The sequence below is a fragment of the Simochromis diagramma genome, unplaced genomic scaffold (assembly GCF_900408965.1).
Source record: "Simochromis diagramma unplaced genomic scaffold, fSimDia1.1 OVJJ01000430.1, whole genome shotgun sequence".
In the NCBI taxonomy this organism is placed as follows: Eukaryota; Metazoa; Chordata; class Actinopteri; order Cichliformes; family Cichlidae; genus Simochromis; species Simochromis diagramma.
Window position 1 is genome coordinate 1,086,020 of NW_024387258.1, and position 25,890 is coordinate 1,111,909.

The following is a 25,890-nucleotide window of genomic DNA, read 5'->3' on the forward strand; positions in this document are numbered from 1 at the left end:
TGGTTTTAGAGAGACACGAGACGCACGACAGCTTAAATAAAACTAATACAGTGGTCGGATTTCAGGTAAATTCATCAGTGGTACAAAGTCACTATGTTGACTTAAACACCATTAAATGTACCAAAAAATTTAATTATTCAGTGCCATCAGCCAGCAAGTGTCATTGATTGCTACCATGGAAACACTAATGCCAGGGGAATGTATCATGGGTATGGCACAGGTCTTACACAATAAGCTGCAAAATGAAGAAGAAGCTTCTGAAGAAGCTTCTCGGATGAGAGGTGAAACGTCTTCAAGCAACTTAAAGAAGTCCAGACGCTTTTCTTTGCAAGCTCCTTAGACTACGATGACCTGGATGACTGAGAAGCTTCACAGACACCTGCCTGTGAAAGCGTCACACATGGTTTATAAAGCACTTTGAGTGCTCGAGTAAAGTAACAATTTCATATAGTTCATATTCATATTGCACCAAATCACAACAACAGTCACCTCAAAGTGCTTAATGCTTCTATGTGAAGACTACAATAATACAGCTAAACCCCAACAATCAGACGACCCCCTTTGAGCAACTTTGGTGAGACTGGGAAGGAAAAACTCCCTTTTAACAGGCAGAAACCTCCAGCACAACCAGGCTGACATAAGCTTTGTCCAAAAGGAAAGTTTTAAGTCTAATCTGAAAAGTAGAGCTGGTGTCTGTCCCCCAAATCCAATCTGGGAACTGGTTCCACAGAAGAGGGATCTGAAAGCTGAAAGCCTCCCAGTTTACTTTTTAATATCCTAAAAAACAGAAGAAAGACAGCAATCTGAGAGCGAAGTGCTCTATTGGGGTGATATAGGCGGTATGGAAAGATGGGCTCTGATTACTCAATATTATTTGCTATATAAGAACCAGTCCGTTTGCCATTTACATAATGTTTCAGCACAAGATATATGTTACATTACTGTGCTCAACATTAGGCCCTGTCCCACTTTGTCCCACTTTTTCAGAGATCATGTTTCAATCCTTCTGTTCACTCTTTAGTTGAAAAAAGTAAAGGAAAAGACAAATATGATTTTTTTGGTGATATGATGGTATATTCAATGTCGGGTCAGTGAACTATACGTTATAGAATAGAATTCTATAGAATAGAAAAGTGCTATATAAGAACCACTCCAAATGCAATGCAAGTGGTGTAAAGCACCCAGCTACTGGACTCTAGAGCGGTGGAGATGTGTTAGAGCGGTTTCTGCAAGGCAGGACTTTTCATCCGGGTCTAGTCTGACCTCACAAATGTTTAATAGAATAGCCAAAAATTCCCATGAATACAGGAAAACTTTGCCACAAGACTGGAAGCTGTTATAGTGGAAAAGGGTGTCATTAAAGTTACTTAATACTTTTAATAATATAGTGTAGAAGGGTTATTATTGTTATGAATATTCAGTGAATGCAAAATCGGGAAAATGCTTTGAATGGCATTTTGTCAAAAGACTGAAGCAGGCGTGCTGGTATGAATAAATATTCTACTGTACCACCAATATGCAACCAAAAATGCACAAATTATATCACAGTTGCCAAATGCTTGACTTTGAGGTCAAGGCCACTAAAATGTGAACTTGTCTTGCTGATATTTCTGTGGTATCAATCTGAACATCATAGGTGTTCTTTCTAATGTTACTGGATTCACAGCATTTTCAAATGTTGGCTCAAACTGCAGCTCCATAACTCACCCGTCCAACCTGCAAGACAGCGGCAGAAACCGGTAACTGGATCACAGCCATCGGAGTTAACGCAGTCACATTTCTCTCTGCAATCCAAGCCGTACGATCCATCCTAACAGCACCAAGACAAACATCAGAGAAAACACATTTTTTCTTTAACGAAACATTAAAGAAGCAAAGTAGATGTCCGAGCTGATGAATAAAGAGAAAAAAATGAATGCTATGAGCACTCACAGGACAAGGTACGTCACAGTATTCATCCGTCCAGCCTGGGGAGCAAGCACAGGTTCCACTGACGGGGTTGCAAGCTGCCCCATTGGCACACTGACACGTCTGATTGCAGCTCAGTCCCCAGGTTCCACTGGAGCAAGGGATGGAGCAGTCGACACCCTGCCAACCTGCTCAGACGACAGATCATTTTAGTTTGTAATGGAACTTTACTCTGCAATTAAGTATTATAAGTTTTATATTTCCGTATGTTTGACCTTGTGATTTATTTTATGACTTTTCTTCTAACTTGGTGTAATTGTGGTTTATAAGAATGTGGATCCTATTTTCTCTACATTATCCATCTTTGCTGTATTTGTTATAATGACTAAATACATGTCAATACCTATTTTATAGCTGCAACAGTGTCCAAGAGGCACGAGCCGACAGACGGACATATTTACCGTTTAAACAGATTATCAAAAGTTTATTTGGAGCTAAAAAAAAGTCCCTTTCCCCATCTTGGATAAGTGTTTCCAACAAACAGTTTGAGTAATCGTTTTTCTGTTTAACTTCATTTCCTCTTCCAAGTAAGTCTGTCTGGTTGTTGTCTGAGTTTTTCCTGCAGTGACAAAAGTCATAGAAATAAGCCAAGCTGCAGGACACAGGAGTTCATCTTTACTAAGGGCTGTACATTGAATTATCAGAGCGTATGCTAAACATATATCCTGATAATTCAACTGTTCAGTTCAGTAATATTTTGGATTATTGTTTAAATGACTTTTAAAAATGTATTTATCTTTTTAAAGGCTTTGCTTAACTTGAATGTAAGTAATAAGAAATGTTTCTAATTTGTCATTCCCTTCCATCCTTCACCATTTCCTGGGCTTTTCACACTAAAAACACTGATATTAAAGTACATCAAAGTAAATTAAGTCATGGGTGACTAAAGAGAGAGAGTACGCGGGTTTCACAGGGTTCGTTCTTGTTCTAACCAAAGCTCTCAGGCCCTGGTCCTGTTTTCTGCTTCTTCAGATGTCTCTCTATTTTAATTACCTGTGGTCCCAACCACGTTCAGAGGTGTATAAATATTTAAACATGCTGATATTGAGAGATATTAAACAAGCAGAAAAAAAAGACCAGGTAAGGACTGGAGATTGTTACAGTTGATATCTTCACATTTTTAGAGATGTAAGTTTCAATGGTGAGATTAGAGGAAATTTGGGGTTTCTGGTTTTCAAATGCAGGATCAATAAGAACAAACAAACAAACAAAAACAGGGCTAGGAGATCAAGGCTGGAACTTTTTAATATCAAATAGTTTGAAATTTTCTCAATTTGCTTTAAGAGTTTAGAAAAGTCAGAAAGTGTAGAAAATATCTGTCAAAAAAAGCTGCAAATAATTTCACTGAGTTACTGTGAAATATAACAAAGAAAAAGCAGCAAATTCACAAATTTATTTAGTGATCTTGTGGAATTAGCTAAAAACTTTTGTATGTGTACTAGAAGCACAACTTGAATAAAGCAAGAGTTTGGAAACATTATGTCAAGGCCATGTAACCTAACTTTTTTAAAGGTTTTTATCACACTTGACCTCTTGAAATAAAAACAAACATTTTTATCTCCTGGTGATCACTGAAATTCAAGTTATACACCCTTCCCCACTCACTTCAGATAGGCCTGGTTTTCTTCAGATTCAAATAAATGCAACACTATCAACATTTAATTAATTTCAATAGTCAACAGGATATGTAGTACTTAAAATAGCAGTTCTTCAAGCTCTCGTCAACGATATGCTCTGCAGCTTCTCCACAGGAACAGTCACATGTACATTTTTAGATTAGAAAGAAGTACCAGAGGCTCTGCTGAAAATGTTAGACATTCAGGGAAACACAACAAGTTACAGTGAAGACTGTGACTCCTTACAAAAACAATTTTGATAGTTGTTCCTCTTGTCAAATTCTAAAACATAATAATGAAGGAAATTTCAACACTCTGTCTTTGAGAACGTGCTTGTAAAGCACTACCTTCTCTGCAGATGCAGGAACCATCAATGTGTGAGCAGGAGATCTCGTTTTGGCAGGAGCACGATGAGGAGCAGTTGATCCCGTACAGGCCTGCAAGACAGCTGATAGAGCAGTCGTCACCCTGGTCACACAAAAGGAGACAGGAAGGAACTGAAAAACAATGGTAATGGTAAGATAAAAGGCCTGGAGTTGATTTGAGGTGAAGTGCTTGCATTTGGAAGATTTTGCTGTGAATGGACAACAGGTGGTCAAATCAGCTCTCCGTGAAGGTGAAACAACCAATGCTTAAGCTCACAAAGACAGAAAAAACCCATCGGAGAAGTTGCTACTATATTAGGATTGGACTCAGCAATGCAAAAAGACCTGGACGTCCACAGGAAGACAGCTTTCCAGGATGATCGCAGAATTCTTTCTGTTGCAAAGAGAAACCTCTTCACAACAGCCAACCAAGTGAACAGCTCTCTCCAGGAGGTAGACGTATCGATATCCAAGTCTACCATAAAGAGAAGACCGCATGAAAGTAAATACAGGGTGTTCACTGCAAGGTGCAAGCCACTCATCAGCCTCAAGAATAGACTGGCTAGACTTTGCTAAAAAAAAAAAACCACCTAAAAAAGCCAGCACAGATCTGGACAAACATTCTTTGGTCAGATGAAACCAAGATCAACCTCTACGAGAATGATGGCAAGAATAAAGTATGAGGAAGGTGTGGAACAGCTCATGATCCAAAGCACACCACATCATCGGTAAAACGCGGCGTCGGACATTTGGTGATGTCCATGAGTTCAAGACTTCCGGTTGTCATTGCCAACAAAGGGTTTTCAACCAATTATGTAAATGAACATTTTATGCTCAGTTATTTAATTTGACCAATTATTTTTGTTTAAAAATCCCTTCATTTTTATGCAATCTTTTCTTTCAACTCACTGAATTAAATCTGAGTCTAGTCTGCACTTCAACTGCATCAGAATAGTTTCATTTAAAATTCATAGGGCAGGGCCTGGCTCGGTCGGGCCCAGAGTGGACCCAGACCACGGTCCACTCTGGCACAGCTGGCTGCGGGCGGAGCTCACGGGCCCGTCACTGCAGCTCGCTGTGGCCATGGCTGCTAGGTGACCCCCCGTCTGGGGCTCTCCTCAGCTCTTTCCAGGAGGGTGGCGTGGCTGCCCCTCCGATGGTCCTCCTTGGGCTCTCACGCTCCTAGGGGCCACCAGATGTCTCCTCCATGCCTGCTTCATGCAGGCACATTACACGGAGAAACCTTTTGAATACAAGTGCGCTCACGCACACAGGTGCTCACAGACTTTCTTGCCTCCCACCTCAAAGCACATTCTGCGCTGTCAGTCTTGTGTGCTGCAAAATAAAATTCAATATTTAGTATGTACTGTTAGTTACACTTATCTAGGTTATTGCTGCGGTGCTGTTTTTATTGTGTTGCTCTCCTTTTACTTGTTTTCTTTTTTTGTATCAACAGGTAATCCAGCGGATTTGTTTTTTAGTGTCTTCTCTCACTGTCCCTCTTCCCCTCTGTTTTTCTTTCTTTCTTTCCTTCCTTCCTTCCTTCCTTCCTTCCTTCCTTCCTTCCTTCCTTCCTTCCTTCCTTCTTTCCTTCCATGCCCCCAGGCGTGTCTGTCCTATTTGTGACTTAAAATAAAATAAATTGAATAAATAAATAATAATAACAAAGGTCAATCAAGTGGACCAATATGGCAAAGCCATAATGATCTACTTAGTAAAATAAATCCATCTTTCTTGGCCTTCAGACAATAACTCTGATTGCTAAAGAACTGAACAGGACAGGGGGGAAAAATCATTGTGGTGATGTACAGAACCAAAATCTCTGTCCAAATATTTATGGACCCAACTGTATATGTGTGCTATGTGTTACATGTTAATGTACATGTATAAATATTTTTAATGTTGGAGAGTTCTGTATGTGTATGCAGCTGTCTAGAGGCAACCTTTTCAGAAGAATCTGAAACCTTCTAATTATATATTAAAATCAAAGACCACTCCCAGGTCCCTCCAACAGTCCGTGTCTTCTTCTCTCTTATTTTAAAATAGCTGTATCATTGTGGCTGCAATGTGTGAGCCTTGAAACATTTGGGATACAGAGTCAGAATAGAAAAGGTTTGGCATTGGTTTAAAGTTCTGAGGCAATGACATACTGACATGAGCTTCCCCTGGCATTCCATATGAATCAATATTCAGGCTTAAATGAGTCACAAGTAGGGATGGGTATCGAAACCTGGTTCTTGTTGAGAACCGGTTCCCACTGTTTCAGTTCCTTGGAATTGTTTGCCATTTTTGCAAACGATTCTCTTATCGATTCCAGTCGCCCCGAATGACGTCACCACGTTGCGGAGTGTCATTTACCTGGCAGGAAAGACGGCGCCTAAGTGGCTCAAATGCTCAAAAGTTTGGTTATACTTTACGAGAACGGATGACAACAGGGCAACTTGCAATACTTGCAAAGTAGATATTTCATTTAAGGAAACACTACGAATATGCAAAAGCATTTGCTCACAAAACACACGATGACCTTAAATGAATGTCGTGTTTTTAATTCGGCTCCAGACTCGTGACTCTCAACCCAGCAGCAGCGGTAACGTTCGCACGTCCTCTCCCGTTAATGTGGCAGGTAAATAATCAACTAACAGTGCATATTATGTTACCGCGATCTGCCTTATTACAAACCTGCCATTACTGTGCGTTTAGTGACCATGATGAGAGAGAGTCTGGCTCAGATGCTGGCAGTTCTTGCTGCAGTCTGCCGGTAGCGTCTCCTTTCAGGCCAGACGAATGTCACCGAGCAGAGACTACGTTTGTGGTCAAAGGTTTGCACCCGTTTGCCACAGCAGATGGTTTTCAGAAAGTGAATGTGTTTAATTGTAGGTAGGGACATTACTGGATATTCTTGTGTAATTGCTACAGAATCATTTATGTTATACTTTGTTATTGCTACAGAAGAATATTTATTTTATTGTTTTAGATTTACAATGTTTTTCCTGGGGACCCTGTGACGCCCCATTGAAGATTCGTAGGCTGGATCTCTTAAGATCTCACTGCTGGGTTTGTAAGGCCATGTTACTCCTAAATGTCTACCTTGTTCAAAGAGAAGATATAAAACAAAGTTCTAAGCTAATCGACCTTAGTGTTCTCCTTTTTAAAAAGAATCGATAAAGAATCGAATCGTTAAAAAGAATCGAAAATGGAATCGGAATCGTGAAAATCTTATCAATTCCCATGCGTAGTCACAACATGCTTCAAGTTATTTGATTTTCATGCTTATTACAATTCCACAAGAGAAAATGTTGTGTTGTTGTAAGCTGTTAGTTTATCTACATTGATAATGAAAACCAGAACCTCCACAAATCAAAGTAACAAAGACTCCTGACTCTCAACTTGCCTCATCTACTGATTCACATAAGCATAAATGCTTTGTATGTAACATTTACTGATGAACACATGAGAGAGTAGCTAGACTGCAGACTAATCAATAAAGGACATGTCGTAGTGGCGAGACAGACAGCTTGGCATTAGCAGGATATCTAACCTTATCCTGTGCTGATAGCATGCTGTGAGAGCAAGCTTCACACATCTGAAATCTCAGGCACCATGGCACATTGACTGGGACCTCCAACATATAAACTTTGCCAATTAAAATTGTATGCTTCAAACCTGCTGCCTTTAAATTGCTATTAATCTAATATTCACAAAGCTATCCAAAAGACAGGAGGAGAAAGAGCTCTTATTAAATTTGAAACACTTGAAAAATAAATAAAATTGAACATCAATGTGTTCAGTAAGGAAAATCAACTGAATTTCCCAGGACTGTAAAGTCACCTCTTGTATAATAATTATGTACAGATTGGTGGATTAATGATCATTTACTTGGCAACTTTGATTTAAATTTTTGTTCTAAAAGCCAAATATTTTCAGTTTTTAAATCAAAGATAACAAAACAAAAATAATGCGTTATTTACTTCATAACCCCAACACTAGCTGTGCAGCCTTGGAGGAAAGCAAAGAAATGTAACAACTCTACGTAGTCCTCTAAAATAAACAAATACCATCACTGTCACTATAGGAATGGAGAGACCGAGTATCAAACTGCTGCTGCTGTACTTGGTTAGCAGATCATCAACGACTGTGATTGCCTCTACACTACTAACAATTACAGGAACACTTGGAAAACGCATCAGATCTCAATAGGGGAAAATTGTGCTGGATATCTATACAGATATGGACTGAGTAATGTGTTAGCAACAAACGTATGAGGCACCGTTTGATATTAAAATCATGAACCTAAATTCACAGACACCCTGAAAATTAAAGTCAAACATTTAATTGCAGCAACTCCAAATTGGTGCGTTTTAGTTTGTACTGTCATGGTCTCCGTGCCTGCCCGGCCGGCCCCACAAGGCTACATTTGCTGTTTCTGTTCTCTCCCTCTCTGCCTGGGCGGAGCTCACTGTGGGCTCCCGCCCTTGGCCCACACACCTGACAACAATCACCTGTCATCACCGGGAGCACTATTTGAGGCTGGAACACAGATCCTCTCGTCGCTGGATGATTGTACTACTGACGTTAGTGTTCTCACAGCTCCTGTGGACTTGTGCTGCGTGATTTGTGATTAGTTTGTGACTTCCCTTCTCTTCTGCTTCAGACCTTCCCCCCCCCGGACCTGCGACCTCCCTGCCGTGTGAACGTGTGTGAGTGTGGGCAAGAAGACGTGAGCGAGTGTGAGAGAGCTACCCTGTGATTCCCTGGAGTTTTGGATTCCCTTCACTGTATATATATTGTGCACTGGAGCCGTAAATAAACTGTTTTTTGGAGACATCTAACCGCTCTGCGCTTGAGTCCCTACATCCAGATCGTGACATGTATGGCATGTAGATGATGCCTGACAATGTTGGAACAACATGTGGTGTCCAGGGGAATCCCCTATGTTTCTGTTCATCCAACAACATCAGGTCTTCTATTGGATTTAAGTCAGGTGAGTATGGGGGTCAGTAGTATCAATTTCTTCATCCTCTCATATCATTGCCACGTGAAGCCTGGGATTGTTGTGCAGCAGGAGGAACCCGATGTTAAAGGGTTCTGCCGACCCTTTCACTTCTCTCATATGTGATCAGGGTGAGCCTGACCACACCTACCACAGGTCATTTGTCGGGTTCTGGTCGTGCTCATCCTGTTCCTCCTCGCACAAACGAGCAGATATTGGTCCTCCTCATAGATTAAGTGTTGCAGAGTGTAGCATTGTGGAAAAGAGTTGAGAGAATCCTCCACTAAACATTTTGGTTGGCATTACTTTTCATTTTTTTTACTAATTGCATGCTTTGGTGTTTTTGTGTCTTGTGTGGGCCACACCCATGTGGGAGTGGAGATTCTACTCTAGTCCAACAGCCAGCTATCTGGAGTTGAGGACAGGGAGCAGTTGATTGGGAAGGATTTTAGGCCTTCTCTATAAAGGGGAGGGGGCAGGTAAAATAATCTAATGATGCTGGAGGGAGGACTCGTTTTAGTTAGGATTCATGTGCATCTGCTGGGACAAAAACACTGGACTGGACACTATCTGTGCCCAAGGAAAGGAAACTGGTCAAGATTTAGAGAAGTTTGAGCTCCAGAGTGGAAGCCCCAGGATCTGGTGTAAAGACCCACCCTCGAACAACACCAGGCCTGATAAGGCTAACAATCCTGACCACGGCAGCTTTGGGCCTTGGATTCCAGACCGGAGTTGTGTCCTCAGTCAATAGTCTGACTTGGAGGGGAAAAAATAAACATTGTGTACACCATTGCAGTGTGAGTGTGTTGATTTCTTACTGGTCAGTATTGGAGCTTACTACGTTCTTGTATGGAGGCAATTTTGAGCTGTACGTAACACAAGGACGTTCTACTTTTGTGTCCAGGTCTCCTAGACTAACATCCTGTATCCTTCTCCTGAGACTGTGCCTGGAGAGACAGCAAGGTGTCACTAGGTATCACCTCATAATACCACTAGTGACAATGACCCAAGCCAAATACAGAAGTAGTGAAAAAACTGTCAGAAAATAAGAGGATGGGAAAAATGTGTCATTTTGCCCCTCTAGTGCGCCTGCTGTTAACTTCATTAACACCAAAGCACCTGAAACTGATTAATAACTCCCTCTGGATCTAAATCCAGCAAAGGTGCAAAGGTTTTAAACTCTGAATATGTTAAGTGTGTTATTGTAACACATTAATTATTCAGTGACCTGGGGGCTGGGGACTTTACAGGGAGTGCAGAATTATTAGGCAAATGAGTATTTTGTCCACATCATCCTCTTCATGCATGTTGTCTTACTCCAAGCTGTATAGGCACGAAAGCCCACTACCAATTAAGCATATTAGGTGATGTGCATCTCTGTAATGAGAAGGGGTGTGGTCTAATGACATCAACACCCTATATCAGGTGTGCATAATTATTAGGCAACGTCCTTTCCTTTGGCAAAATGGGTCAAAAGAAGGACTTGACAGGCTCAGAAAAGTCAAAAATAGTGAGATATCTTGCAGAGGGATGCAGCAGTCTCAAAATTGCAAAGCTTCTGAAGCGTGATCATCGAACAATCAAGCGTTTCATTCAAAATAGTCAACAGGGTCGCAAGAAGCGTGTGGAAAAACCAAGGCGCAAAATAACTGCCCATGAACTGAGAAAAGTCAAGCGTGCAGCTGCCAAGATGCCACTTGCCACCAGTTTGGCCATATTTCAGAGCTGCAACATCACTGGAGTGCCCAAAAGCACAAGGTGTGCAATACTCAGAGACATGGCCAAGGTAAGAAAGGCTGAAAGACGACCACCACTGAACAAGACACACAAGCTGAAACGTCAAGACTGGGCCAAGAAATATCTCAAGACTGGTTTTTCTAAGGTTTTATGGACTGATGAAATGAGAGTGAGTCTTGATGGGCCAGATGGATGGGCCCGTGGCTGGATTGGTAAAGGGCAGAGAGCTCCAGTCCGACTCAGACGCCAGCAAGGTGGAGGTGGAGTACTGGTTTGGGCTGGTATCATCAAAGATGAGCTTGTGGGGCCTTTTCGGGTTGAGGATGGAGTCAAGCTCAACTCCCAGTCCTACTGCCAGTTTCTGGAAGACACCTTCTTCAAGCAGTGGTACAGGAAGAAGTCTGCATCCTTCAAGAAAAACATGATTTTCATGCAGGACAATGCTCCATCACACGCGTCCAAGTACTCCACAGCGTGGCTGGCAAGAAAGGGTATAAAAGAAGAAAAACTAATGACATGGCCTCCTTGTTCACCTGATCTGAACCCCATTGAGAGCCTGTGGTCCATCATCAAATGTGAGATTTACAAGGAGGGAAAACAGTACACCTCTCTGAACAGTGTCTGGGAGGCTGTGGTTGCTGCTGCACGCAATGTTGATGGTGAACAGATCAAAACACTGACAGAATCCATGGATGGCAGGCTTTTGAGTGTCCTTGCAAAGAAAGGTGGCTATATTGGTCGCTGATTTGTTTTTGTTTTGTTTTTGAATGTCAGAAATGTATATTTGTGAATGTGGAGATGTTATATTGGTTTCACTGGTAAAACTAAATAATTGGAATGGGTATATATTTGTTTTTTGTTAAGTTGCCTAATAATTATGCACAGTAATAGTCACCTGCACACACAGATATCCCCCTAAAATAGCTAAAACTAAAAACAAACTAAAAACTACTTCCAAAAACATTCAGCTTTGATATTAATGAGTTTTTTGGGTTCATTGAGAACATGGTTGTTGTTCAATAATAAAATTATTCCTCAAAAATACAACTTGCCTAATAATTCTGCACTCCCTGTAATATTAGGCTTTGTTTCTACAAATCTATGGGAAAATAACTGTTAAAACGCCCTTTTAACAGGAAGACACCTCTGGCAGAACTGGGATGGTCAGCCATCTGTTGCAACTGGCTGGGAATGAGGGGAGCAGACAAAACAAAACTGAGAAAGAAAACCAGAGATTAATAATAATTAACAATTTGATGTGACGTGGCATATAAACTAGACTCCAAATTCCTCGCAGTGTTACTGGAGTCCAAAATTATTCCATCCAGAGTAATTATCTGGTTAGACACATTGTTTCTAAGACTTTTCAGGACGAGTACAATAGCTTCTGTTTATCTAAATTCAGAAGCAGGGAATAAGCAGTCATCCAGGTCTTTACATCTAGGAATGTATTTCAGTTTAACTAAATGATGTGCTGGGTATCATCTGCAAATGTGTGCTGTGCATTCTAATAATACTGCAGAATGAGAGTATAATGTAAACAGAACTGGTCCTAGCACAGGACCCTGTGGAACTACGTCATTAACGGCAGAAGAAGACTCTACGTTTACATGAAAAAATTGTGCTCTACTTGATAACTGATCATCTGCAGATCATCTAATTGTTTCATAACTAGTCTTTGAAGAATTTTTGGATAGCAGCTTAAATAGTCTATTTAAATATTAGTACTATTGAAAGTATCTGTACGTAATGACAGGTTTGTCAGATGGTTACAAATAATTTCTCCAATGGTTGAAATTTTATTTGTGAAGAAATTTGTCAAGTCATCACTAGTTATGGTTAAAGGAAGCTCAACACAGCCCTGACTCTTTGTCAGCCTGGCTGCAGTGCTGAGAAGAAACCACCTTCAATCAATGATGAATACTAAGATGTCCTCGCTTCACAGAGGGCTTTTTCTTATATAGTGGAGCAAACTCTTCTAAATCAGTGAGATGCAATTTTCTCTCCAGTTTTCAGGTTGTCTGCTTCAAGGCGTCCATTGTGGATTTAACCAGGGAGTCAAGAACTTCTGATTCAAGACTATTTTCAGAGGAGACACAGTATCCAGAGTCAGAAACAGTGAGGAGAGAAAACTATTAACAAGTTAATCGACCTCTGTGGGATTAGAGTTTAGGTAACTGCTCTGAACTGTTGCTAAATGACATTGAAGACGATAACAGTGGAGGAATTACATCCTTAAACTTCGTTACAACAATTTCAGAAATCATTTACTGCAATAAAACACGTTCTCCACTGCTGTTTAATTTAATATTCACTTGAATAGAACAGGAAACAATAGCCCTATATGGTAATTGTACATGTACAATGAAATTATGAGTGCTAGACGCCAACTCTGCAGGAATAAAATGTAAATAGTAAGACAGCAGCAATAAACTGGAGAAAGATGAATATATACAAGAGAAAGGCACAAAATAAAAAAAGGCACACATAGAAAACAAAGTGCTTGGAAGTAGAGCAAAGAACTTGGTCTAATATAGAGTCAATGTGTAAGTATAGTGTAGAGTAATGAGGGTTACTCAAATTGACCCCCCACGGGTGGGCTTTCAGTGGATAGTGTTTGTTAATAGTCTGAACGGCCCAGGGGAAGAAGCTGTTTGTGAGTCTGGAGTTGGGAGACCTGACTGACCTGAGGCGCAGACCAGAGGGCGGTGGGTCAAACAGGTTTTGGGCGGGGAGCGAAGGGTCACCTGTGATGGTGGTCATGGTTATCTGGCAATGGGCTCCATGATTTTTACCTTCTGCACAGCCTTCCCTTTTTTAGTAGTGGCCCCTGCGTACCAAATATCCAGGCAGCAGGAGAGCATGCTTTCCACTGAGGTGCGGTAGAAGACCAGGAGAACTTCCAGTCCAAGTTATTGTAGTGGCAGTGCAGCCGCTGCTGGGCCTTATTTACCAGAGCGTTGGTGCTGTGGGTCCAGGTGAGATCGGTGGAGTTTATTGTAAATTTAAATGTTATTAAAAATCATCAGAGAAAAAAGGATTCTGTGTGTCAGAGGGGGTCAGAGTTTGATTGACTCTTCTTAGCTGCCTCACAGCATTACGCTTTCAGACAGCACAACGGTATCTTTATCATAAGCAACAACCACCCTGGTTCAAAGCGGCATCTACGCTGCTTCACAGAGTAAAGCACCTGTTTCTCATAAACCTAACTGGAATAGACTTCATGCTGACCTCCTGTTTTTACCAGTCTGTTTTGCATGCTTGGAACTGGACTGTTTTTATTGTAAAGATGGTAATGTAGAGGAGGCTCTACTTTACAATCCCTTGATACCAAGTATGATGCTCAGCACTGTTAGTGTTCAGAGGTTCCTCATAAATGCTGGCCTAACAAAGCTGGCGGGGCTGAGGACAGCAGGCCAGTGGAAAACAGCTGCCAAGCTGGCTTAGGAGACTGGAGTGAGATCTTTGTGCCTTCAGGAGAAGCTGGAGGAAGAGGTCATGGGTGGTCTTCCTGGACTCTTAAGGGCTGCACTGGGCACTCACTCTGCAGGTAACAAACCAATTTCATCTGACAGTTGGACGTCCCTGTACAAGCTTCCCATAGAGAAACGCAGTGTGGCTCTCCAGTGGAGAGTGGTGCATGGGGTCATGGCTATGAATAAACACGTGGAACATAAAGATCCAAGAACGGGGAGCCACAGTCTTTTCTGTCGGACCAAGGAAACACTGCAGCGCCTGTGGCTTGGCTGTCCCAGGCCTGCTGGCCTCTTTTCTTTGCTGTGACAGTGGCTTCCTGGGCTTGGGATTGTTTTAGAGGAGGGTCTCTTTATCCTGGGTCCAAAGTACTCTGTGGTGCAGCGTTGAAAGGTTTGCTTAAATAATTTTTTAATAGGTCAAGCTAAGATGAGTACATGGCTCACAAGGAGGAACGAAATGAAGGGGCAGGATCAGTTAATTATGAAATTACGTTCAAGGGGATAGTAGGTGCACGTTTAAAAGCAGAATTAGTTTATTATGAAATGGTGTCTAACACTGAAAAGAGTTTGTCTCTGTTTGGGGAATCAGTGGAATTTTGTGTAAAGTAACTGGAGATGGTTTAGTTTTAAATTTCTGTGAAAATCAAACGGACACCATCTGTTTTGTGTTCATGTGTGTTTATTGTATTTTGGTTGGGTTTTGTAAAGATGTTAATGTGACATTCATCTTCAGTTATGGTTGTAGTATAAGCATCGATATAATAAAAGGTGTGCCAAAGGTCTCCTCTCAACACTTATGTATTAAATGATAGAAAAACAGCTCATGGAACAGACCCCAATGAAACTGCTGATACAGACGATACAGAATATGAATTGCCTTGATGTGACTGTTTGATTTGGTTCATGCCTCTGTGAGCTGACAATAACAGACAGCATTGAAAGACCAAAGATCCAAACAGGACACACCGAGGTAAGAGCTCTAATAAGGATAATGAGGGTTTCATCTTAAGCATTACTATAACCCACTTAGTGTAACTGGAAAGACATTATTGGACAACCACATCATTGGAGCAAGTATAGGTCTCACAGCTTTATATACAGTGGCACAGCTTTGGGTCCATCTTGTAAGTGTCAGGGCTCTGTGTGCGGACAGGTGGAGAATGTGGATCCAAGTGCAGAACTTGAAACTCAAAACCACAGCTTTATTGCTGGCACCAATAAAACAGAAACCAAACATGAAAACACTAACTGGACCACACAGGCATAATCTGAGGGTACAACACGACACCGAGCACGGGAAAACACAGGGCTTATATACACAGGGTAGTAACGAGGGAATCGGCAACAGGAGGGAGACACAGCTGGGAGAGATCAGGGCTAACGAGACAGGGGGGAACAAAGCTGCACACACTAACATAAGACAAAGACTTTCACAATAAAACAGGAAACACGAATCACAACTCAGAGACACGGACTCGACACAGAGAGACAGAAAATGACACATGGAACTGAACTATAAGTGAAACCACAATTCCTAAAACATGGATAACAGAAACATGAAACTCTAATAATAATAATCATCATCATCATCATCATCATCATCACAAGAGAATGAGAAAACAATCCAAAACACCAAGATAACTGAAACACAAAGTACCAGAGAAACATAAAGAATAATCCATGATGCAAAAGTAAACCAAAACATAATAAACTCAAAATACTGGGTCCAACAGACCCAGAACCGTGACAGTAAGTTTACGGCCATGCCAACTTTATTTATGAAACGCTACGTCCAACCACTGACCAAAATGCTGGACTGACTTCATGGACAAATGCTAATTTACTTTGTACAAGTGGCAATTAGCATTGATAATTCAGAGCAACCAAAGCTTTCTAAATATGATGTAAGATTAGAAGGCAAACTAAACTTCACCTAAACTTACTCATCAAAATGGGAACAAGACCTGCTTAATAAAACGGAGCATACATCTGCACTAGTTACAGACAAATCAACAAGAGATTTTAAACATTACTGCATGCAAACCTTTAAGGTACTCTCACTGTTACATATAGGCAGAAACTCCACATACTTTTGTACCATCCTGACACTCGTGCTCTCTTTGTCATACATCATACGAGTTGCACCTGCATTAGCCTTTCTGCTTTGCGAGCCACATTAGCTCTGTGTCTAAACCTGCAGAGTCAACAGCACCAGTTGTTAGAGGATGTCCTACGCCTTCTCTGTGCATCTTCTGCACACACTGGCTGTAAATACCCTCTCCTCAACCAGGTGGAAGTTGTTCATTATTTTTAACCTGTCTTCAGGTCTTCAATAATACTAGGAACCTCATTTACATGTGCAATTCTTTCTGAGGAAATCCTTTTGATTTCTTGCCGTTAAAGCCTCTGAGCCTGTGCTTTTTTCTTATGAATAGACCTATGGCTGATGCAATGCACTTAAACTTAAAAGTTCTGACAGATGTGGAGGATGTTAATTAGGCAAGTTTTAGTGAATAGTTGCATGCTCTGATCAAAGACATTATGGTTCTCTTAAGACTGTGGAATAGAATGGGTGGTGGTGAAAACTGAATTTCACGCTATGCTGTCCACGTGTTGTATCATCCGATAATGTAATATAATATAATATGATATGATATACAGTTTTGATTGTAAAACAAACAGCAAATGTTTGAAAATACAAAATAAAAAGTTTTACAAAATAAAAAATGCTGTTTTCTTGCAATCTCTGCGCAGAGTATTCCAAAAATGATAAACACATGAATTGTGGCTCTTTAATAAAAAATAAATGATCTTCTCAAATATATATTGATTTGTGTGCAATTACATTGTCCAGCAAATTGAGGCATTCTCATGAACTTAGAATGAATCAATTAAAAACACACAGGTGAAATGGTAGAACGAGCAGCTTAGAGAAGAATCTAAGTATTTGCTTTGAGAGACGAGTCGTCTATTTGTTTCCATAGCACAATACAGTTAGGCAAGAAGCAAGGCAGCTGGCTCATCCTTTTCTGTGGGCTCCCTCTAGCTTGTAGATAGTTTGAAGATAATAGTTTGTTTTAAAAATACTCAGTGTTAAATCTTCCCATAATCTATATTTGGCAAGTTTAGAGTGAGACAAAACAAAAAGAACCAATAAAATTCCAATAACTGGACTGGGGGAAAAGGAACGTGTTGGTGTTAAGCCACAGAACTGTTTTGCACTTACTATGTATCCTGGTGCACAGATACAAGCTCCAGTGATGCCATCACAGTAGGCTCCATTAGCACAAACACACAGCTCTCTGCAGCCCTCACCGTAGTAACCTGGTGGGCAGGTCTCGTCACAGTAAAGCCCAGTCCATCCCGCAGCACAGGTGCACTCTCCTGACAGAGGGTGACAGCTGAAAGAGCAGGAAGATTAGAAGGTTTTTTTGCAGTGTATTGTTTTGCAGTTCTCCCATTTTGACCACCCTCGACACAAAGTTACTTTTATAGTAGGTTTAGTGGGAAAAGCAGAAATATGTGAAACAAAATATCAACTCCACTTTAACTAGATACAGTAATTCAAACATTCTATTCTACTGAAGTGTTGTACAGTAAGAAAGCCTGAGCAATTATCCAGTACCTGAGTGTGTTTGTGTGTATGCAGGGGCAGTATTTGTCACAGATGAGTCCATACAGGCCAGTGGGACAGAAACGATCCTGACAGCTAGGCCCCTTGAAGCCTTCGTTACAAAGGCAGGCGCCGTTGATGTGGTAGCATTTGGCTCTGTTCTGGCAGTCACACTTGTGAGCACACTGTGGCCCATAAGTGCCAACTGGGCATTCATCCTGGCATCTGGGTTGGTTTAAAAAACACGGAGGAGTTATTTTCCAACATTCTAAGCCTCTCTTCTAAAGGTGCCAGGGATTTTTCTTTTTACAAGTTAGAGTGAAAGAAACAGTTACTACTGCAGCATTTGGGACTGCTGTTACTTCTAATCAACTTTGTTACCTGGAAAGACACAATTCAGAGATAATAAATCGAGTTGGAATACAATCCTTGAGTATTTCTGCAAAATATTGAGTTGGTATTTGGGAAAAGGTAACCATAGCTGTTTAGACAGCTTGGTTACCTTGGTTCCTGGTAGGAAAATAACCTGGGACCACAATAAGAGCCAAAATATTTTCAGTGTAATTCTGCAAAGAAAGCTAGTTTTCTATTGCACTGAACTTCATCACAAATCATTATTTCCATTATTATTAATCTGAGTCGTGTATTGTTAAATTATGTGCTCTCTGTACATTTTGAAAAAAATAATTGTCTAAAGATAACACATTAGAGCACATGGATAAGAGACTGCAACTGTTCTGCACTTTAAATACAACACACTAGACCACAGTTTTGAAGAAAAACACTGGATCGTCGACCTTTTGAACTATTTTTATTCTGCCTCACTCAGCAAACCTCCACAATAACAAATTAGTTAAAAAACTTCACAAAAACCAAAACACAAAGGTCTAGAATGACCAAATTTGTATCACTACTTTTTAGCCAACAGATAGCTGTATGACTCAGAATGGATCGAATCAAGCTTGTTAGACGGCCCATGGCTGAACCTAAAACAAGCTCTCTGTGGACAAGTAAAGATCTCTGATTTTAAGTCCAGCCCACAAAAATGATTTACCCCAGTAAACTGAACTCAAATGTCTACATGGGCAACAAAATATTTAAAATATCTCTACCCCTAAATGGTTATCAAACACATATAAAATGTGTAAAACTGGTGATTCCATTTCCCATAAAACTGCAAAACGGGAGCAAGATCTTTCCATCAACCCATATCAAAACGTCTGATCCTAATACAGCAACTTACAACATGCAGAACTCTCCATAGAACACAATATACAGGACAAAGGATGTTCCAAATAGGCCTCACACACTCAGACATATGCACACACTGCAAACACCCACTGAAAACTATGTGCACGCTGTATGGTCTTGTACGCCTACGAGGGCCTGTCGGAGGATATGTGAAGACCTTTCCACACGGTTTAGTTGCCACACCTAAACTGCTCATGTTAGGTGACATAAGCACATAAATGGAAGCACATAAATCAAACATAGTTGTTACTGCCTCACGCATCGCTAAAAAAATTATCTTCAAGAACTGGAAGTCATAACTTTGTACATAACTCCGGTTGGTAGGGCCATTCATGCGCTACCTCTACCACACCTTACTTGAGAGCTCACTAGTCTGCGTACACGAAAGAATCCATTACAGAGAGAGTGCGAAGAAGAACAAAAAGGGAGTGACACACCAGTCATGAGATAGGAGGCGCCACCATGCGGCAATACACCGCATTACAACGGCAGCTGTTACACTACGCCAGGGGTCCCCAACTCCAGGCCTCGAGGGCCGGTGTCCTGCAGGTTTTAGATCTCACCCTGGGTCATCACACCTGAATCAAAAGATTAGTTCATTGCCAGGCTTCTGGAGAACTTCAAGACATGTTGAGGAGGTCATTTAGCCATTTAAATCAGCTGTGTTGGATCACAGACACATCTAATAACTGCAGGACACCGGCCCTCGTGGCCTGGAGTTGGGGACCCCTGCACTACGCAGTGACCCACCTCTCCTTTTTAATTACACTACAGCTGTATCATCATATATCACCATACACAACAACGATGGGCGACCTTCTAAATTCCTTGTTAATACACGTGGAGCTCCTGGTCTTCTGGCCAGCACTAAAGCCTCCAGTTCATCTCAGGCTGTGGCAGCATTCAAGGAGGAACAATATGAAAATAAATACGGTGCAAAATGTGAGAACCTGAAAACTAAAGTGTGAAAATGTATAGGAAACAAATTAAGCTTCACACACTTGTGTTTATCATTTTTACATATTTACACAAATAGATGGAGAGCTGCAAAACTTGTAATTCAATCATTTTAATTTTTTTTTACTACTCACAAGCACCACTCTGTGATTACAACCTTTTAAATTAGTGAATACAACTGTTCACTTGCACTGATGACCAGTGTTGGGAAGGTTACTTTTAAAATGTATTGCATTACAGATTACAGATTACATGCCCCAAAATGTATTCTGTAACGTATTCCGTTACGTTACTCAATGACAGTAACGTATTCTGAATACTTTGGATTACTTAACATATTATCATGCTGTTTACAACTACATGAATGTACTATTGCTGTGATTTATTACTGTTACTGAAGGTCCGCGACTCCGAACCGTAGTAAAGGGACCTCTGGCTAATAAGTCGGGTTCGTGTTGAGCTCGTAGCCGAAAAATAGCTTTACTTTGTTGTCTGGGTCAAGTTTGCTTGCGAGAGACAGAGAGAGGCGTTGAAAGGCTGCTCCAACAGAACTTATTGTTTCAGAGGAAAACATGAACACAGTGTACAGTCGAGTCTTAACAGCTTACTTACAACTGGGCTCGTCAGGCTGCAGTGGTTATTATTATATTTACATGCTTCCAGCTAGAGCAGGGCGATATGACCAAAAATATTTATCCCAATAGACATTTGAAAATTTGCGATAACGATATAATTGACACGAGACAAAACACTTTACAACTCCTCAACTTTATTAGTGAACAAAACAAAACCCATCAATGTATTTTCACTTAAACAAGCAGCTGTTTTTTATGTGCATTAAAGTTATATAAACATTTAACAGTGCAAATGTAAATTCTTTGCTGACAGTTTAACCAAAAGACATTTCCAGTGGAAACTGGCCGACATATTCTCAGCATAACCATGTATAACATCCACAAAACTTAAAAAGAGGTTATACACACACAATACGGTAATATTATGTTGAAGCACAGTACGTATCACTCCGCGAGGCTCCGCCTACGATAGGCGTAATGCTCCGACAATCCATCAAGCGGTGCGGCTTCGTAGCTTAGCAAAGTCGTACTGAAACATTTGACAGATTTTCGAGCGCCGTGCACATAAAATCGTTTCGAGGTCAGCAAACACAACCAGAGGTCATACATAAGGCACACGGGATTATAAGGGGCTCTGTCGACTTTCAGAAAAATCAAAGGATTGATTTTAAGTGTGCCGTATTTTCCAAACAACACGGTAATAACGACGGCCCGCTAGCATGCGCTACCAAAAATAGCGCTTTGTTGTGTATCTGAGGGACGAAAGCTAAACCAGTTCCACACCAGTGAAGCTGCAGCATTTTTACAAACCAGTTCTGGTTCATCTGTTTCATTCAACGATCCGCTTTCGCTCTTCTCATTCTGCGTCGCTGCCTTGTGTGTATGTAAACAAAGGCACTGCACATGCGCGTTTTAGCCATATTCTATCGGCATATTTCATTTTCTTATCGTTGCCCAACATTACACCGGTATTACCGTGAACAGTATGATATAGCCCAGCCCTACTTCCAGCTCCCGTTTTTGCTCGATGACAACTCCTACTTTTCCTTTTTCTCCCTCCTCGCGCTCACCGACACATAACGGGTATGGCAGTCCATTCTCCCTGCAGCACGGACTACACTGCCTATGATGCTATATTCTTTAGAGCTATACCTGTAGCATTAGTCATTACAAGAAGTGTTTGTGAACTAAAAATCAAGAATGTGGGATACTGTTTGTCCATGTACGGAGGGGAGGGTGAACATTTTTCTTGTAAAACAAAGGGGGGCCCAGCAAAAACAGTTTGGGAACCACTGCTTTAAACAAACAAAACGCCAGCACTCACTGAGTGTTTACTTTTAAGCGACATGAATACGTTTCAGCTATAGCTGTCATCAGTGCAAGTGAAGAGTTGTATTCCGTGATTTGAAGAGCCCAGCGCTGCTCCTGACGCAGGGAAAACCAATCCTGCAGGGAGACCTACCTCGGCACTTGTGCAGGTGAAGCCAAAGGGAAGATTTGCTTCATTATATTTTCTAGTCTTTGGCTTAGAATGAAGTTGGTTTGGAAACATATTCAGCGACGCTTCATCTCCTGCTTTGCATTTCTGTGGGCGCCCCGTGCTAGCAGTGTCCAAGCGTTCTGTTTTTTGTTTTTTTCCCCCCTTTTCATACCGCACCCCCCCTGCAATGGCTCTGCGCCCCCCTAGGGGGCGGGCCCCCCACTTATGATTCTAAAAGCCTTTCACAAGGTCTATAAAAGTATGTCTGCTTTTATAAACCTTGAGAAAGGAAGTGAACTCCAGTTGCTCTTAATGGTTAACTTCCATATTTTTCACGTTCTTCAGTGTGTAATTGAATAGGAGTACATTACAAGCAACTTATAAAAAGTTTGGACAAAAGATCAAGTATCTCGGAATTTAAAATAATGGTGCACAAAACCTTGTGGGGGGAAAAAAAGCCAGGTATTCTAACAATGATACACTGTTGAAGGTAAGAACACTTTAAACAGTATTTAAATAGATTTGCAGACTCACTCTTTTAGCAGTTTTTATATGTATGAAGCTACAAGTATTGCAGTCTGAATACGACACCCCTGTAATAAAGCCTCCCTTTACAAACGGTTTTATTGCATTCTGTTTTAGAGAGTTGTTAATTAAACCAAAAACCTTATATTTAATAAATATAAATATACTCTATATATTTATATTTATCTATATTTACTCTATAACTATAAATATGAACACATGACTTTCTAGCAGGACGGCTGTACAGACCTCATAACCTGCTAGCTAAAGATGGCGTGCTTTCATGTTCGTGCTTTCAAGTGTTCAGTGCTTTGTCTCAGTTTTGCATAGAAGTGTCGATAAATATCCAAGAATTACGGCAGATGCTCAGCTACTGTAGTCTCGAAAAAAGGCACAACTCGGTACATTGATGGAAACCCCAAATTGATTTGTAGTCCAAACTAAGTTTTAATATTTTATACATTTAAAGTTCAAATTTATACATTTGCACTGCAGTTTTATATTTTTAAACCTGTATTTGTGCAATGATTCTGAGCTAGAAAAAGAATACTTCAAAGTCCAGTGTTTCCTCTGCAGGTTTGTAGGGTTTCCTTTTAATCATTTGCTAAATACTAACATTCACAAACTACAGGATATAGCTTTCAGATGAGGTGCCATACAATAGTTTTGACATTGCAGTTTTTCTGCAAAATTCTACAAAAAAGGTCGAATGTTAATGCAACAAAAATAACAATGCCATCCCAGACGGGTTGCTGGTGAACTGGTGGATATTAAGAGATTAACAGCCATGAAGTAATTAAATTGTTGTTTAGAATAATAATGTCCAGAATACTCACTATACCCTGAGTTATAACTTAAGCAAAGAATTGTCAGTCTGGCTTTTACTAATATAAATAAAAACTGAATGGCAGTACTCTCAAAGAGAGTGTTCAGAGCTCCAACATCAGAATCACTCACACCATACGAAGGTCAACAAACTTCATCATAAGACCCTGAGTGGTGCGCTCAAGGTGAATCTTTCAAAGTAACTGAATGGACTCTAATAAGAGTGAACCGTATAGAAAATTCTATAAGCCGAGTCAAGGCTGAATTTAGGCCTGCTGCATCATTCTTAACACGTCTACAAGTTGAAACCATTAAGAAACAGACAAATCACTCAATTAAAATGGCTCAGTGAGGATTTCTGTTTAGTGTCACGTTTAAATCATGCCGACTTCCTCAGGACTGTTATCTTGGCTAATTCCATTAGAACGTGGAACGGCTGGGAGAGAACTCAATCCAGGAATTATTCCATGTAGGCTAATTCACCTGTCTGGGGCCTAAATGAATGGAGGTAATTTGGCTCAATTGAGAGTAATGACAGAGAGGGTGAGAGGGAAAGAAAGATGGACAGGGTGGAAGCAGGAGAGAAAGGATAATTAAAGCAGAAATAACGAGTGGGAACGATTCAGAGCTGACCAACGGCAGATGAGGGTGCAAAAAGTCTTTTTCAAATAACAGACTCAGAAATTATGACGCTAATAAAGAAGAAAACTATTTAAAATGACTTGTTGTTCAAATGTGGTGATTGTGCTTAAACAAACGTGGAAAAGTGTAGCAGTCTGAGTATTTGGGAGCAAGCGGATAAAGGCAGAAATTGCACAAGTATTTTCTAATTTACACTACGTGGAGTAATTTCTTACCACTGACTTCATTTTTTTATATCAGTATTATTTTGCCCTCACTGCACAGACAGCACAGAAACAAAAATCACAGCTCAAACGCTGGAATCACGTCGTAGACACCTGATAACTAATGTGCAATTAGAAATCATTGTGTGTGTTTGCAACTTATGATATCGTGTTGCCTTTTGTTCATTTCTTTTTAAAGGCCACTATAGGTTTCTTGGTAGGGTATCATTGTAAGGTCTCTACCTTCCACTATAAAGCACCTTTGGGTGACTGATGTTGTGATTTGGCGCTATATACTGTAAATAAAACTGAATTGAACCCACAATCTATTTTTGGATTTTATGAATCAGTGTGGTTTTCTAAACTAAAACTGCAGCAATAAACATCAGTTTCAAGTGCAGGCAGCTCGTTCTGTCACTGTGAATACTGATAGTGTTTTCGGGCTCTGACACAGAGTTTTAGTTTTGGTTTGGGAACCGGTGACAGCTGATGGAAGAGCAAGGATTGTTTTGGTTATGATTTCTAAGGAAAAAGTAAACGTGGCAAAAATGGCTGAGAAATAAAACAGTCTTGATAATTATCACAAAAAAGTCCTCTAATAATAATGATAAAAGCAGCATGATGGGAAGCCAGCCCTGCTCTTAGTTTCACACCCTTACACTGCACCTCTCACTTTGTAAAAGACAACAAAATATATACAGAGTTGCACAAGTGATGGCTTATGCAGTGAGGTAACCATGGGAACTGCCTGCTAAACTTTGATCATTTTTGTCCTCTGTGAAACAAGCTGTCCAACTTTTAAAATGTTGTTAAAATCATATGTAAAAACATTTATTTCAGGATGTTTCTACCAGAAGTGTTCTACAATCTATTAATCATTGGGTGCACTATAGTTTTACACACACTGCAAAAACACCATCTCAACTGCAAGTCATGGTGGCAGGAACATCTTCTGAGGCTGACCTCACAATAACTGAGGGAACGATATATTCCATACAGAAAATACAGGATTAGCTAAGTCAGAGAACCTGAATAGGGCTGTTCATTTCATTCATTCCATTTTGAAGGTAAAATGTTCCAAAATTCTTGTTCATTTCTTTTGCAAGTATCAAAAGCAGCAAAAGAAAATGCTAAGTAGAGTTTGCTGTTGGTAAATTACTGGCTGTTAATTACCGAATGCAACTAAGTAAGTTCCCATTTCTGCTCCATTCCAAAATTGTCTCATCCTATGAATACCACCCCACAGGGAGGTCATCCATACCATCTTTTCTGGGAAAATGTTATCCTCCATACATACATTCAAACATCCATCTTCTGTTGTTTATCCAGGTCCAGATCATGTGGGCAGCAGTCTAAGCAGAGACTTCTCAACGTTCCTTTGCTGGCCACCTACTCCATTTTCCAGATGTAACTTCTCCAGCATCCTGGGTCTGGCCTGGGGCTTTCTCCCAGTTTCTCCCATGCCTGAACCACCTCAGCTGGCTCCTTTTGATGTGGAGGAGTAGTAGTTCAACAAGCCCCCCCCCCCAAAATACCAAGCTCCCTATTCTATCTCTATGGCTAACTCTAGCCATATGCAGTCTAGCCTGCATAGGAAATTTCAGCCACCATTCAGCTCTCTCTTCACTGGTATAGCATTTGTCCCACTGCTGTCACTCCACCAATCC

General features: G+C 40.7%; 1 protein-coding gene across 5 annotated transcripts in view; it reads right to left on the minus strand.

Moving 5' to 3' along the window:
• The window catches only part of LOC120715268 (multiple epidermal growth factor-like domains protein 11), a 254,980-nt gene that overhangs the window by 47,364 nt on the left and 181,726 nt on the right, over positions 1-25,890 (minus strand). For all 5 annotated transcript variants that reach the window (XM_040002151.1, XM_040002150.1, XM_040002149.1 and 2 more), the window contains exons 10-14: positions 17,778-17,990; positions 17,379-17,553; positions 3,932-4,052; positions 1,933-2,096; positions 1,708-1,810 (exon numbers count right to left, since the gene is read on the minus strand). In XM_040002151.1, the coding sequence (XP_039858085.1) occupies positions 1,708-1,810; positions 1,933-2,096; positions 3,932-4,052; positions 17,379-17,553; positions 17,778-17,990 (776 nt within the window). The remainder of the gene's footprint in view (positions 1-1,707; positions 1,811-1,932; positions 2,097-3,931; positions 4,053-17,378; positions 17,554-17,777; positions 17,991-25,890) is intronic.